Source organism: Atheta coriaria, unplaced genomic scaffold (genome assembly GCF_025399875.1).
Source record: "Atheta coriaria isolate IRGN ID8LTWV9N9 unplaced genomic scaffold, Caltech_Dcor_3.1 hic_scaffold_3_pilon, whole genome shotgun sequence".
NCBI classification, from domain to species: Eukaryota; Metazoa; Arthropoda; class Insecta; order Coleoptera; family Staphylinidae; genus Dalotia; species Dalotia coriaria.
Window position 1 is genome coordinate 2126747 of NW_027045445.1, and position 12559 is coordinate 2139305.

Here is a 12559-nt window from a genome sequence, read left to right on the forward strand (position 1 = left end):
ACTGACGGTGCACGGATTGCACCCAATCAGAGCGATTGTTTGTCGCGGCTGTCGGCACCGGGTCGGGCGCAGCCGCGGGCCGGCGCGCTCTCACCACGACGGCTCCGACGACGTTGGCCGAAGTGCGGCGAGCCGCCGTCCGTGCGCCTCTCCGCCGGTCGACCGTCAGTATCGTGTTGATAGCGTAGCTGAGCGAGCATCACCGGGAGCCCGCCAACCGATCCCGGTTCACTATTTACCTTTAGTTTTAGTCGTAGTTTGAGAGATCGATTAAACTGTTTGTTATGGAGTCGCAGAGCCAAGAGATTGTAGCTAGCGGATCGCCGGCTGAGGTGCCCAACGACCCCGGGTGAGTTGTAAACACACGCGCGCCGCCGCCGCCTCCCCCGGCACATCGAAAAACCGCACGCACGGCGCGCGAAATTATGGATTTAATTCGCGCCTACAGCCGCCCGCGTCGAGATGCGACCGAATTACGGATTACGATTGACGATCACCGGTCGCATCGCGGCGCATCCACGCGCTTTTCAACTTTTCCGCGAATTGCGGCAAATTATTGCGGAATTAATATGAAAAAATTATCAGCTGACCGGCTAAAGCGCAGCGCACATGTTGTACCCTCTCATCAACGGAACACATGTTTCACCCGGCGCGCCGCTTTTTAATTGTGCGCATTGCCAAAACAATTAAAGAGCGCGCGTGGAACGGGGTTGTCATGTGACGCATCACATGTCGCGCGTCGCTTGTTTGTTGATTTTGTAAGTTTCTAATGAATGTTTCTGTTTGATCCACAGGAAAATGTTTATCGGAGGCCTCAGTTGGCAAACTAGTCCAGGTATGAAAACAACTTTGATAATAATAATAATCGTGCGACTGCATAACGCATCTCGGGGCGTTCTTGCGCTACCGGCGCGCGCGTACCTGACGACTTTGTGTCGTTATGTAATTTAAGCTCGCGCTAATGAACCGCTTCCTGCTCCGCGCGCTTCTCGTACATCACTTCCAACGTGCGCTTCTCGACACATCGTAAACCATTTCGGTGGCGAGGCGGCGATTGTCGAAATGTGCGCGGTTTGTTGATTTTTCCGGTCACGTGGTGTTTCGCCGCTAGTCGCCCAGAGGGCGCTACCATGCCTATTGCGCTTCGATCCATCGGAATGCACTTGAAACTTTTACCTCACAAATGAATTGATTGATAACTCAAATAAAGATGTTTATACAATGTCTACGTACCACGAATGTAAGACGAAAGATCTTGAATTATTAACGAGTTTCAAGTGAAGGTATTAAATATTCTCACCGACATCTGAATTTTTAACTACGTATCATTCGATACCGTCCCCTTTGGGAGTCGGCTGCACTGTTCTGCCCTGTGGATTATTGTTGGTGTAATTAGAGACATGCAAAGAGCCGACAAACAACCAACAACTGGAAAGCACGATCATTCGGTGGTGCCCTCGGTCTGGGGACGTTGTTACCCATGTTATGTCAACTCGTGTTTTATAATAATGTAAGCACCGCATTGGTAGTTGCTTGTTTTTTATCGCCGCATCTTTATTTACACTTTTACACACAACTGCGGCTTGCACCATAAAATCAAAAATTGATATGGCAACCGTTGAACTTTTTGATCGTGGTGTTTACTTTTTGATTCGCGCAGCGTTCGAACACTGCATAAACATTAAAACGTAACGACTGCATGTTACAGCTTTTTCTGATTATTGACATAGGTTTGGTTAGGTTATTTTAGGTTAGGCAATTGGTAATGATGATTGAAATTGTTTTTGATAGTGCTTTTTGTATTGTTGTAGATGTAATGCTCTTCGTAGTCACGCGTTGCGCATCGTAGAGAATTAATCTTGGGTCGTGCATGCAATTCATGTTTTTACCTGCCGAAAAGTATCGCCGAAAGTCGGAGCAATGACATTTCCGGCTTGTTCACGCTCTATTCATGGCGTGTTTGATAGTTTCTGGATGACTACGACCACGAAAAGATGAGCGATGCGGCACGTTAATTACTGACCTCATTTTTTTCTTCTCCACTTGCATGCATCGAATTTAATTGCTTGCTTTGATGTGTCAGTGTGGAGTTTTGACTAATCAAGCATCAATTCAATAAAGCGAAACTTTTCGACCATTAAGAGTCGGTTTTTTATTTGTTTGGTTGCTTCGTTCGCGTCTTCTTGGTGCGGTGATGAGTACGTAGTTCGTGTTCATCATCGACGTCATTATGGAAGACATGGAATCATGGGGCTTAAGTAGCAAATCCATTTGTGACGCTTCTTCACCACCGCGGCAAGCGAGAGATGTTGATGATCACATCAAGCAGCTTTGGTTCGGTTGGTTCTTCACGAATCGTATTTGAATCCGTACCGCACCGAGATGGAAATCCCGCAAAGCGAGGCACAAAACGTAACGAACAACCGAACCGCGCCGAAAGTGAACTAGCAATGCGTGCTTCTCACGTTGGTCACGTTCCGGAATATATCGGTCATTCCACAAGTCACGGCCTGCAGATTCTCATCTCACCTCTTTCTTCCATTTTCTACGTTTCTTCACTTTGAAAGGAAACGCATTGCAATTGCTTTTGCCCATCGCGAAGATTTCGCAGATGAACAGATATTTGTTGGGTAAACTAATACCAATCAATTTTCGATTTGCATGAGAGCCGCATCTGGTTTCACTACCTGCGTTGGCGTTGGCGCATTTAATCCATCTCCGGGCCGTGCTATCATTCATTCCTACTTTTGCATGCGCGTGCAGTTCACTTCCTCGGCGTCATTGCCCTTGACTGGCAACCTGACCTAGCATATTATCCAAGCAATCTGACCCTCCGCATCTTCTTCGTCGCTGTAGTAGACGCCATCGTGCCTCGTGCTTTGTGCGCGCTCTCAAGCCTACTCGACGCTCTAACGCACATGTGACTTGCAAGTCCGTCTTGTGTTTCTTTCGAGCTTTGTTGCAATGCATATCATTGCTTAATGTTGCATACATTTCATGTGGATCTCTAATATTTTCTTCTTGTATGTATTTTAGAAAATGAGTTAACTCATCAGTGAAATATTCTGGCTCAATATCTTTTTCATACTTAGACAATAATCGCTCTACACAATTATTAGTCTCAACACGGCTTAATTTTAAATCAAAGAAAATTTTAAAATCGTTAAGAACATTGATATAGACATCGCCCCTTCGAGTAATTTCTGATGTTAATACATCACATACAATCTAAAAAATGTTGATAATAAAAAAATTTGTTTTTCATTTTTTTTCATTGATAATTGAGTCTTAGGGCTAAAACAGCGTCAGCTCTTGCGGACCATCGTGTATCAATTATTCTCTTGATACTTTTAGAATTCTTATCCTTCATGCATTCAGTTAAAATATTCCACCGTCTTGTAGATGCAGCAAAGAAAGTTATATATTTTGCAAAAACATAAAATACTGTAATGCTCCAGAACAAGATTCCGCTGCAACCGAGCGACCAGAAAGCAATTATCGTCTCTTAAGATGCAATTATTTTCGTCTGCGACTTCATGCTGCACTCTGTTTGAACCACAGACAGAGTGCAGCTGATGTGGGACCCTTGTTGTTGCGTTATTACACATACGGCGCCATTATTCTAAGTATGAATGCCTTGGCTTTCTTCTAATGCGTCAGTTGTGCCTCTCCTGATGTCTGTTCGTTTTGCATAATGGACCTAACCTAGACCATGAACATTTGCACTTTGCAGGTCAAATAATATGGAATATAGAATCGAAATTATTTATTGCTTGGATCTTGGATAAAATTCCAAGCGCGATGCAAAGAGAACTTAAGGGAATTGGGAATCTCGACGCAGGGAAACAAACAGAAACATATGTTGCGTTTGGGGGACCTTGGGTTTTTGAGGACGTGGCATAACTTAACACGGGGTGTTTCATGTCTTCTCGCTTTCTCCAGTTGCAGTACACAGTGACAAATGTATAATTTTAACGTTGAAATTGAAAAATCGCTTTTTGATGGATTCCAACGCAAAGTATCGGATTTCTTGGTTCTTTTGGTTGGGAAGAAGCGTAGAATCAATTAGGGTTCTTCTGTAAACACATGTTTGGTTGATGATTTGACCAAACACACAAAGCCATCGATTGACACACATTTACGTTGACTTAAAGAAGTTGTTTTCATTTTATTGCTTCGTTTTGTTGGTATTTAAGTACAGGTACACGAATGTAACACCTTCCAGGTTTGGCCGGCCGCTGGACGTTATAATTCTTTGGGTTGTGTTTTCTTTTCACACTTGGGTGTTGATTTATTTCGAATTGAGCAGAGCAGAGGCATGTCGATGGTAAAACGCTCGATTCTAGGACGATTCGAGCGGCTTTCGTATTTCACGTCCGAATGAATGTGTGAATGCGCGTGTGGTCGAGCCGTGCGCCGCCCTTACGTTGGGCAGCACACACCACCACCGAGGGCGAAAAATCAATAGTCCTTCCTGCCGGAGAGCACGTGTGCGTCTCGCGCTAGCGTGGGTGTGTTGGCGGCGGCGGCGTGCTCGCGCCCGACTTCGGCCACCGCCGGCGGGCTTGGTACGTGTTTCTTGCGACGTGTTCCGGCGGCTGGGACGTTTATGCCACCGACCGCCTCTCGTCACAACACCAACGATGCACCACGCAAAGCAAAAAGACACCGAATTCACATCTACACAATTCACACACAAATATAACTTGCACTTTGTTTATGTATGATTCAAGTGTGTGTGTGTGTGGTTGGTATGGAAGTCGGACACCTACCGCACAAGAGAGAGGTGATTGTGTCGGAGGCGGTGGTTCGGCTAATTTTCACTTTGCACCTGTTGTGAGCACGTGGACGCCGGCATTGCCCGCACATTCATTAGCGCGGCGCCGGCGTTTACCTTCGCAGCGCAATTACGAATTTGCGCGAAGCACGGCAAGGATTTGCAGCGGACCGGAACGCGTCCTGAAATTTGAAATTGCGACGTGTCACATTTCATCCCAAATCTGGAAACTAGATTTAGGTTTTGTTTGATTCGTAATACTCATGATGAATTACGTAAGGTTAGTGTTCGGAACGAAATTATAGTTTTTTTGTTTATCATCAGTTGCTGTTTTTTACTACTGAGAGCGTAACACTAGTCGTGCACTACCGAACTTACGCGTTAAATAAAAAGCAGATGCAGACGTCTCATAAAAATTTGTTTTTATATAGTTTACGTATAATTATGCTTCTTTCTTATGTACTTTAGTAGATTTTTTGTACGCCGCTTGCTCCAACAGTCGGAACAGTGTCGACAGTTTATTCCGATTATAACTCGGCGCAGCAGCGTGTGCGCTACGACAAGAAAATCTTAAAATAATTTATTAGGTACAAATGTTTGCTTATCTTACTATCTTGGTACAAAAAGAAGTTTGTTTAAGTCGATGTAATAACTCCGCAAGCAAACAAACAATTTTATTTTTAGTTTAATTGCGCACTAAGCCCAAAAATTATTCTTTTAAATTTTTAGCCGAATTAAAGTTTTTAATTGCCACATGGACATTTTTACATTGTAAATATTTTGTTCATGGAACATGTTACGTTGTCAATTTTGTGAAATATAATTTAGAAAGTTCTCGCAATTGACATTCCTACAATAAAAGCAAAAAAAGTTAATATTTTACATGACCACACATAAAATAAGCCTCAGTTTAATGTGAAAGAAAAGTTACACATTGTTTTGACTCATGTAAATATTTTCAGTGTGATGTGTTGTAATTACAACCGTATATAAAGTGTTTTTATCTTGACAATCAACGGCGTGGGGCATTCCGACGAATATTATATTATCACACATTGTAAACAGGTTGTATCAGACTTTATATTGTATAATCTTTATTGTACGCATACATATTTTATGAATGAGCATAAACCTGCCGCGTAAGCAGGTGAAAACAAATGCTATTATTAAAAGCGAAAAGAGCTTAAGACCTGCGTCATATTTCGGGTAACAAGTACCTAACAATCTTGCACCCGCACATTTGCATGCGCCGCTCATCAGTCCTGCCGCCCACGTAGTGTTATACCGCCCGAGTGGATGTCTGATTGTGACAACACGAAGAGAGGGGCGCGCGAGCGATCATCCCCTCGTGCTTTTGACGCTTCTCTGACTTTATCTCTTGGGGGTCGCGCTACCACCGCTTCTGCTACTTTTTTCTCTGCGTGAGCGTGGGTGTTGTTGTCTTATTCTGCGCGATGTCAGCGCTCAGCTCTAGATCAAAACTCGTACATTTCGCAACACGATAAGTGTGCTCGATGCTCGAGTTGGGGCGCGATCCCAGACAACACAATATAAAAACCATTAATTTTGATTTCTCCCCCGCATCGACGAGATGTCATAAAGCAGATGATCGCGCCGCGCGACGAACTGCACGCAAAGCACATGCGTATAATATATGCCAGTGTGTGTGTGCGCTTTTTATGCTCGCCGCTTTATTTTTTTACATTCTTGGGGGTTGAAAGCGTCGCGCTGGCGTGTCTGGTGCGAAATGGCAATATAAAGCGGAATGGGCACCATTTAGTTGAGTTTGCATTCAGCCCAATGCTGAAATGTCTTGTTTTTCATACAAAAATGAATTAAGACTTTATCGTCAGCGGTTTTTAAAATCAGATTTCCAATATTTACTCCTCGAAACAAAGAAAATAAATCTTTGTTTGTGCTTTGGTATTCTACATCTTAATTAGTCGTAGATTTAAATAAAGTGGAATAAAACAGCAACAATTAGTTATGGCGCTTGCGGTTGCGCAGTGTTTCTTTCCACCAACCTAGATCGAGAGGTTTTAATTTGAAACGAGATCTCGACGTTTATTTGTAAATAACGTCGCGCCGTAACGCTACACAATGCTCGTAAATACAGTAAACATCCAAAGCGACTAATTAAATGCGAAATTAATTGAAAGACTTTCCGCGCATTGTTTTTGCGGTGAATAAGAAAACGCCAAAGTTGGCGGTAATTTACTGCGTGCGTTACGTCACATATGTAGGCGTATTTTATTCATATTGTACCGCCGTAAGTACGCAATTAAATTCATAATGGAGTCATGAACAGTAGCAGCGCGAAACGAATTCATAAATCATTTGTAGGTAAACCTTTGAAAAAGAAATTAATTGTAATCGCAATCGATAAGCGAAATGTAGAATTTTCCTGCGAATAATCGAAAGTTGTTCAAATGTTTTTTTTTTTTTTGTACAATGCAATGATGTAATGCGTAATGCATTTGTGGATATTAATTGATTCCTGATAAGCCCGTCAAAGTTTTCGACTTGATTCGCGAGCATACTCTACGCGAGAGAGTCTAGAACTCAACAGTCGCCTTTATTGCCTGCAATCGTCGACGGTAATTGCTAAAGTAATCATAAGAAGTTGTTTTATACAGGATGTGAGCGCTACCTCAATACCGCCGTCAATAAAATTGCGTGTAATATTAGTTGGTTATTGGTTTCTTTCGTACGCTCAATGATGTGGTTTATAATGTGATTATCTGCGTGGATTTTCCTGGCGTTTCCGGTTTTGTTTTGCGATCCGCTTTTTCCGTGTTTACGAGCGCATTTGACGATAATTTGATGGGCATTTGTTCGCGTACATCGCGCACAGCTTCCTGGCGCTCGTTAAGAGGACAAGAGGATGAGAGCGGACGTTGGCCACTCGATCGGTTTGCTTAAACTCGCACAAATCGCCTTGAATTCAATTAGTTTTATTAGGTTTCGTTGCAAATGGACAAACAGACGCGCGACGACGACATGCAGGACACAAATCACGCATTACCGACGACTTGTAAGACCACCACTCGTAGTACTAAAATATTTTGAGGTTAAACTAACCTAAAGCGTGAAATTGACAGGCAACATTGCATTTTGCACATTCAAGTATTATTATTACAACGATCCAGCACGTAACACACGCATATAATATTACAACACGTATTTATTCAGTTCGTTAGCTTGTTTTGCGGTTAGCTTACCTGGATTTATTTCTTCACGCTTGCTGTTAAATAGCAAAATGGCTGTATATTTGTATTGCGGACATTATGGATGCATGCACATTACAATTGAGCGTTCAGGTGCAATGCAAATAAAGTCACAGGCGTGGGTGATGACATTGTGACTTGAGAACAGCACACGCTTGCAATACAGTCAATTATTGCATTAGCCGCTGTATGCCACTAACAATTCAAGCGTTTATTTGTCGATGCGACGTAACTAACTGAACTAATGATGGGATACAATATGGTCTTGATAAACGCATTGCGGGGGCGATGGATTGCTTCTGCGTTATAATTGACTGACGTAAGCAATTAAATGTGCAACGAAGTTAAATCTACAATCAATTTTTTTTTATTTTTTATCTAAACGTAGATTTATGTTGATATTATTTATGTTTTTCTTATTTCCGGTGTTTTAGGCTTGAAAACACATAATTTCTGTAATTATTTGCATGTTTTCATTCCAAGGAGTCTTGAAATACATTCATACATGTGTCACATCGCCACATATTGATAAGTATATGTCAAACAGACAATTTTCCATTTAATTCCGACTTGCATTGGCAAAGTAATTATAATTAACACAAATATGCGGCGTGCCATTTGTAATGTTTCATGTTTTCCTCGTTGACAACACGCGAGCTTTACGCGAAGGTCTAACCTACACACAAGCGAATGGAAAACTTGTCATTTTTGTAACCTCACATGCGAATTTACAAACATCGTAGATACCAACCTGAATCATTCATATTTATTATGTTTTGCTGCTTGATTTGACGTGTTTAATGTGTGATATTTTGAAAATATGCAATTGATGAAATCCATGTTTGAAATGGTTAGATTAATGCGGGCTGTATGAAAACATGTGTTGATTTATCGTTAAATATGAGCCATGTTTAAATATACAGTGTGTTCATAATTTGAGTGAATAATTTATACGATTAGGATTGATTGTTGGGACTTAGGGTATACTTTAACGTGAATTGGCATAATGAGTGACATAATGACAAGACATAATTTGAGCCGATCCTCGATTTACTAATAACTAACATTAACGTTTTAAACATGCGTTGAATAATACAAAATAAATAAAAATCTTGTTAGTGATTTGAAAATAAATCGAACAATCATTCACTTTGTGATTTGTTGTTGTGATTTGAATTAAATCTTTTACATTTCAAGAAGCTGTCTTGTGCAAGAATTTGGATTCGATTGTTCCGTTAAGTTTAAATCAAAAAATGCTCTCAGTTGCATTGTACGAGTACGTTGTAACTAAACGAACTTTGTTTTACTTCTTACTTTTTATCGCTCCGCTTTTGTGTTTTGTGTCTTCTTGTCTTCTTGAAGGTATAGTGGCTGTGCGTATTTCGTTTTTGTGTTGTGCTTGCTTGGTCGCACTTCATGCTCGCATTGCGCACGCCGTTTTACGTTGTGTACGTTATGTAAAGCTATTATTTGGTTCGTTGTGCAGCGGCGGTGGCGGCGTGCCTCCCAGCGTGTCCTGCTCGCTCGCGGCGAGTTCCGGTCGGTGATGATGATGAGTGCGCCTCGACGCACAACGCGTATGAATTCATAAATCGTGCTCTCTGCGCTACCTCTCCTCACCGCGTGTTTCAAATCGTTTTGTTCGCACTTTATTTTTTCATGTTTCGAGCGTTTTAATTGGTTTTACGATCCGGCTCACACGCGCTTTAATTGCGTTACATAAGCAATAATAATCTTACAACTGCATTCTTTCTTCGACATTTAATTGAGACATTTAAACACATTTAGCATTACGTTTTTTCATACATACATTTATTAATTGCAGCAAAGCTGTTATTGTGATTTTGTGAAAATATGTAAGATGGTAGAGTTAATACATTAAAGTACAATCAAAGAGAGTAATTCGAAGGGAAGCTCCACATTAGCGCGCATTGCACAAGAACAAAAGTGGTTGATTTTAGCATAGAAATGTCATTAAGCTAGCCTCACCATCGGCATTGTTCCTCTTCCTTTTTGATGTCTTTATGCTCGCGCGTTGTTCGTGCGAGGAATATTATAAGCATTTCCAGCAACATCTTATTAAACGCCACGGCTCTATGAACTAATGATGCTTGAGCACATAATTGGTACCTGTTTAACTCCAGGAAATTCAAATTAGTAAAAAAAACCTGGGAGGTTTTAAAATTATGGCTTTGTGTGTTTAAGCTGATTGTAGCAGATGATGATGGTTAAATCAATATTAATTTTGCAATAAAATCAGACCAAGTGAGACGAAGTGAAGTATTTCAACTTTTTTACTTTTGGTGATTTGATCCACGTTTATTGAACAACGGATTTCACGCAAGCACTGAGTTTAATATCGTATTTATCGCATAGTACGCTCGATCTGTACGCAATTTTGCTTTATGGCTATTTTATTTACTATATTTATTTAATGTTTATATTTATTAGCGTCATCTTTAGTGGGAACCGCTTCGTCGCTGAATTCTATCGTTGCGCATATGATAAAGTTAAACTAGCGTCGAGAATCAAAGTATTTTAACATTTGAATAATAAAAATCTAATGTTGAAATATAAATTTATCCAGTCTGAAATTTTCTCACGAAACTAAACTCATAAAAATTTGATGCATTGCATTAAATTTATAATTAAAATTGAATGGAAACGCGGCTAACCCTCTTTAAATGGTCGGTTAACCCATAATATTCCGCGTTTTCATTTGCGGGTGGCGGCGGCGGTGACGATGCACCCCCTCTGGACATGTGTGCGAATGCGTGCCGCTGACGGCGCTTGCTAATGGCATCGACGTTTCTGCAGAATGGCCGAAATCGATTTCGCGACCCACTGAACACATAACCAGTTAAATAGCTTTGGCAGTGATCCCGAATTATAGGTCAGCGCAAATTTCGCATGCGCGGCCATCTCGTCCGGCTCACGTTCGTCGCTCACTTATAAATAATACTCCGAGCTGTAGGGTGTTTTAGCTCTAGGATGATACAAAGGGGTAGGCGCGATCTGAATGTTATTATGCATTGTGTGCGCACATAAATCGCATTAACTGTGTTGTCTATGACTTACCGGGTGTTGGGCACGGACATGCTGGCAATTAGTGTGGATTTATATATGTTAATAGCGGGAGATAACGAGCTGATTATGTATTGTCAGAGATAGGAAGCAGCTAAGCGACTTTATCCACATATAGTTAATCATGGATTTGGCTAGTGTAATAGCACATTATAACTTGTTTTATTTGATAATAATTAGGTATAAGCATTATAAAAATCAAAAAGTAATATTTATTATTTGGGAATCTAACAAACAAAAATAAAATAGTGAATTCTAGAAATGCGCATTGTGTTTGTTTTGCTTGTGTTCTTGAGGTGTTATTGATAAGGTGATAAGTTGATATAAGACGTGGCGAGACGCGCAACAAACGCAGTAAAACGCAGTCTTCAAAGTGAAGTTGTGCGCGGCGTGTCGTTGGTGTCGATATTCGTACAATTTTTTTGTTTTAGTATAGCGATCGCGTGATTAAACGAATTAATTTATAGAAGCATGATGTTAATTAATCTCTATATAGGTACGAGTAGGCATATTATAAACGCGAAAATTTGTTTGTTGATGCGATTATCTTGAAACTAAATGGAATAGAGAAAAATTGAAGATTCTTAATCTACGGAAAATTCTCTATTAAATAAGATACATATTAAAATTCAGAAAGAAAAAATTTCGTAACAAAAATCAATTACTAAAATTTTATATTCCAACATTCCTAACGTAATATTGCGTCTTAAAAATGTTTAGATGCTCGAAAATACGTGCGAATATTTGTATCGCAACTGTTTGTGCGAGCTTGAGGTTTGATAACGCGGTAAGTTGATAAACATCGACGCGCATCGGACAAAGACTGCAGCAAACCAGCCTAAAAAGTGTTATTGTGCATAGCAGTTGTGTTCTAGAACGAATAATTCGGCACGCGGTTAGTGCCGATATCGCGATCGGGTTTGTTAAGTAGACTATAGAATATAGACAAACACAGTGCTAATTAAATCAACTACAAAAATCTGGTGAAAAAACAATAACGAAAGAAATCCAACATTCGCAGAATTAACACATTTCTAACGTAATATTTTTACGTTTATCTTGTATCGACATTGCTTGTGTTCTTTGACTGTCATTGAAAAAGCGATATGTTGATACGTACGGGCGCGAGACGGACAAAAATCGCGAGAAGCAGCATTCGTGCGCGCGCATCAAAACATTCTTGTGCTGATAACGCGCGGTAACGGTCACAAGAAACGTACTCGTAGAATTTGATTGAGCATTCGGTAAACTATAAACTAGTGTAGTGTAGTGTAGTGTAGTGCAAATTGGAGCCGAGAGATGCCAGGCGTGCTATAAGGTAAAGCATTGTTTAAAAAAATAATACCAATCAAATTGAACCAACGTCATCGTAATATTATTTGATAGATACTCTAATTTCTAATAAAACGACGATAATATACGCCGACGTCATATGCGTAAAATAATGCCATTATTATTAAACGTATCGTCT

General features: G+C 40.6%; 1 protein-coding gene across 9 annotated transcripts in view; it reads left to right on the plus strand.

Annotated features, from left to right (window-relative positions):
* Positions 1-88: 88 nt before the first annotated feature.
* Positions 89-12559, plus strand: part of Rbp6 (RNA-binding protein 6) — a 196340-nt gene continuing 183869 nt past the window's right edge. For 3 of the 9 annotated variants that reach the window (XM_065299879.1, XM_065299882.1, XM_065299878.1), the window contains exons 1-2: positions 91-349; positions 795-835. In XM_065299879.1, the coding sequence (XP_065155951.1) occupies positions 285-349; positions 795-835 (106 nt within the window). In that variant the 5' untranslated portion in view covers positions 91-284. Of the gene's footprint in view, positions 350-794; positions 836-11641; positions 12407-12559 lie in introns of those variants that run through there. The other 6 variants (XM_065299876.1, XM_065299883.1, XM_065299881.1 and 3 more) reach the window with 4 other exon arrangements.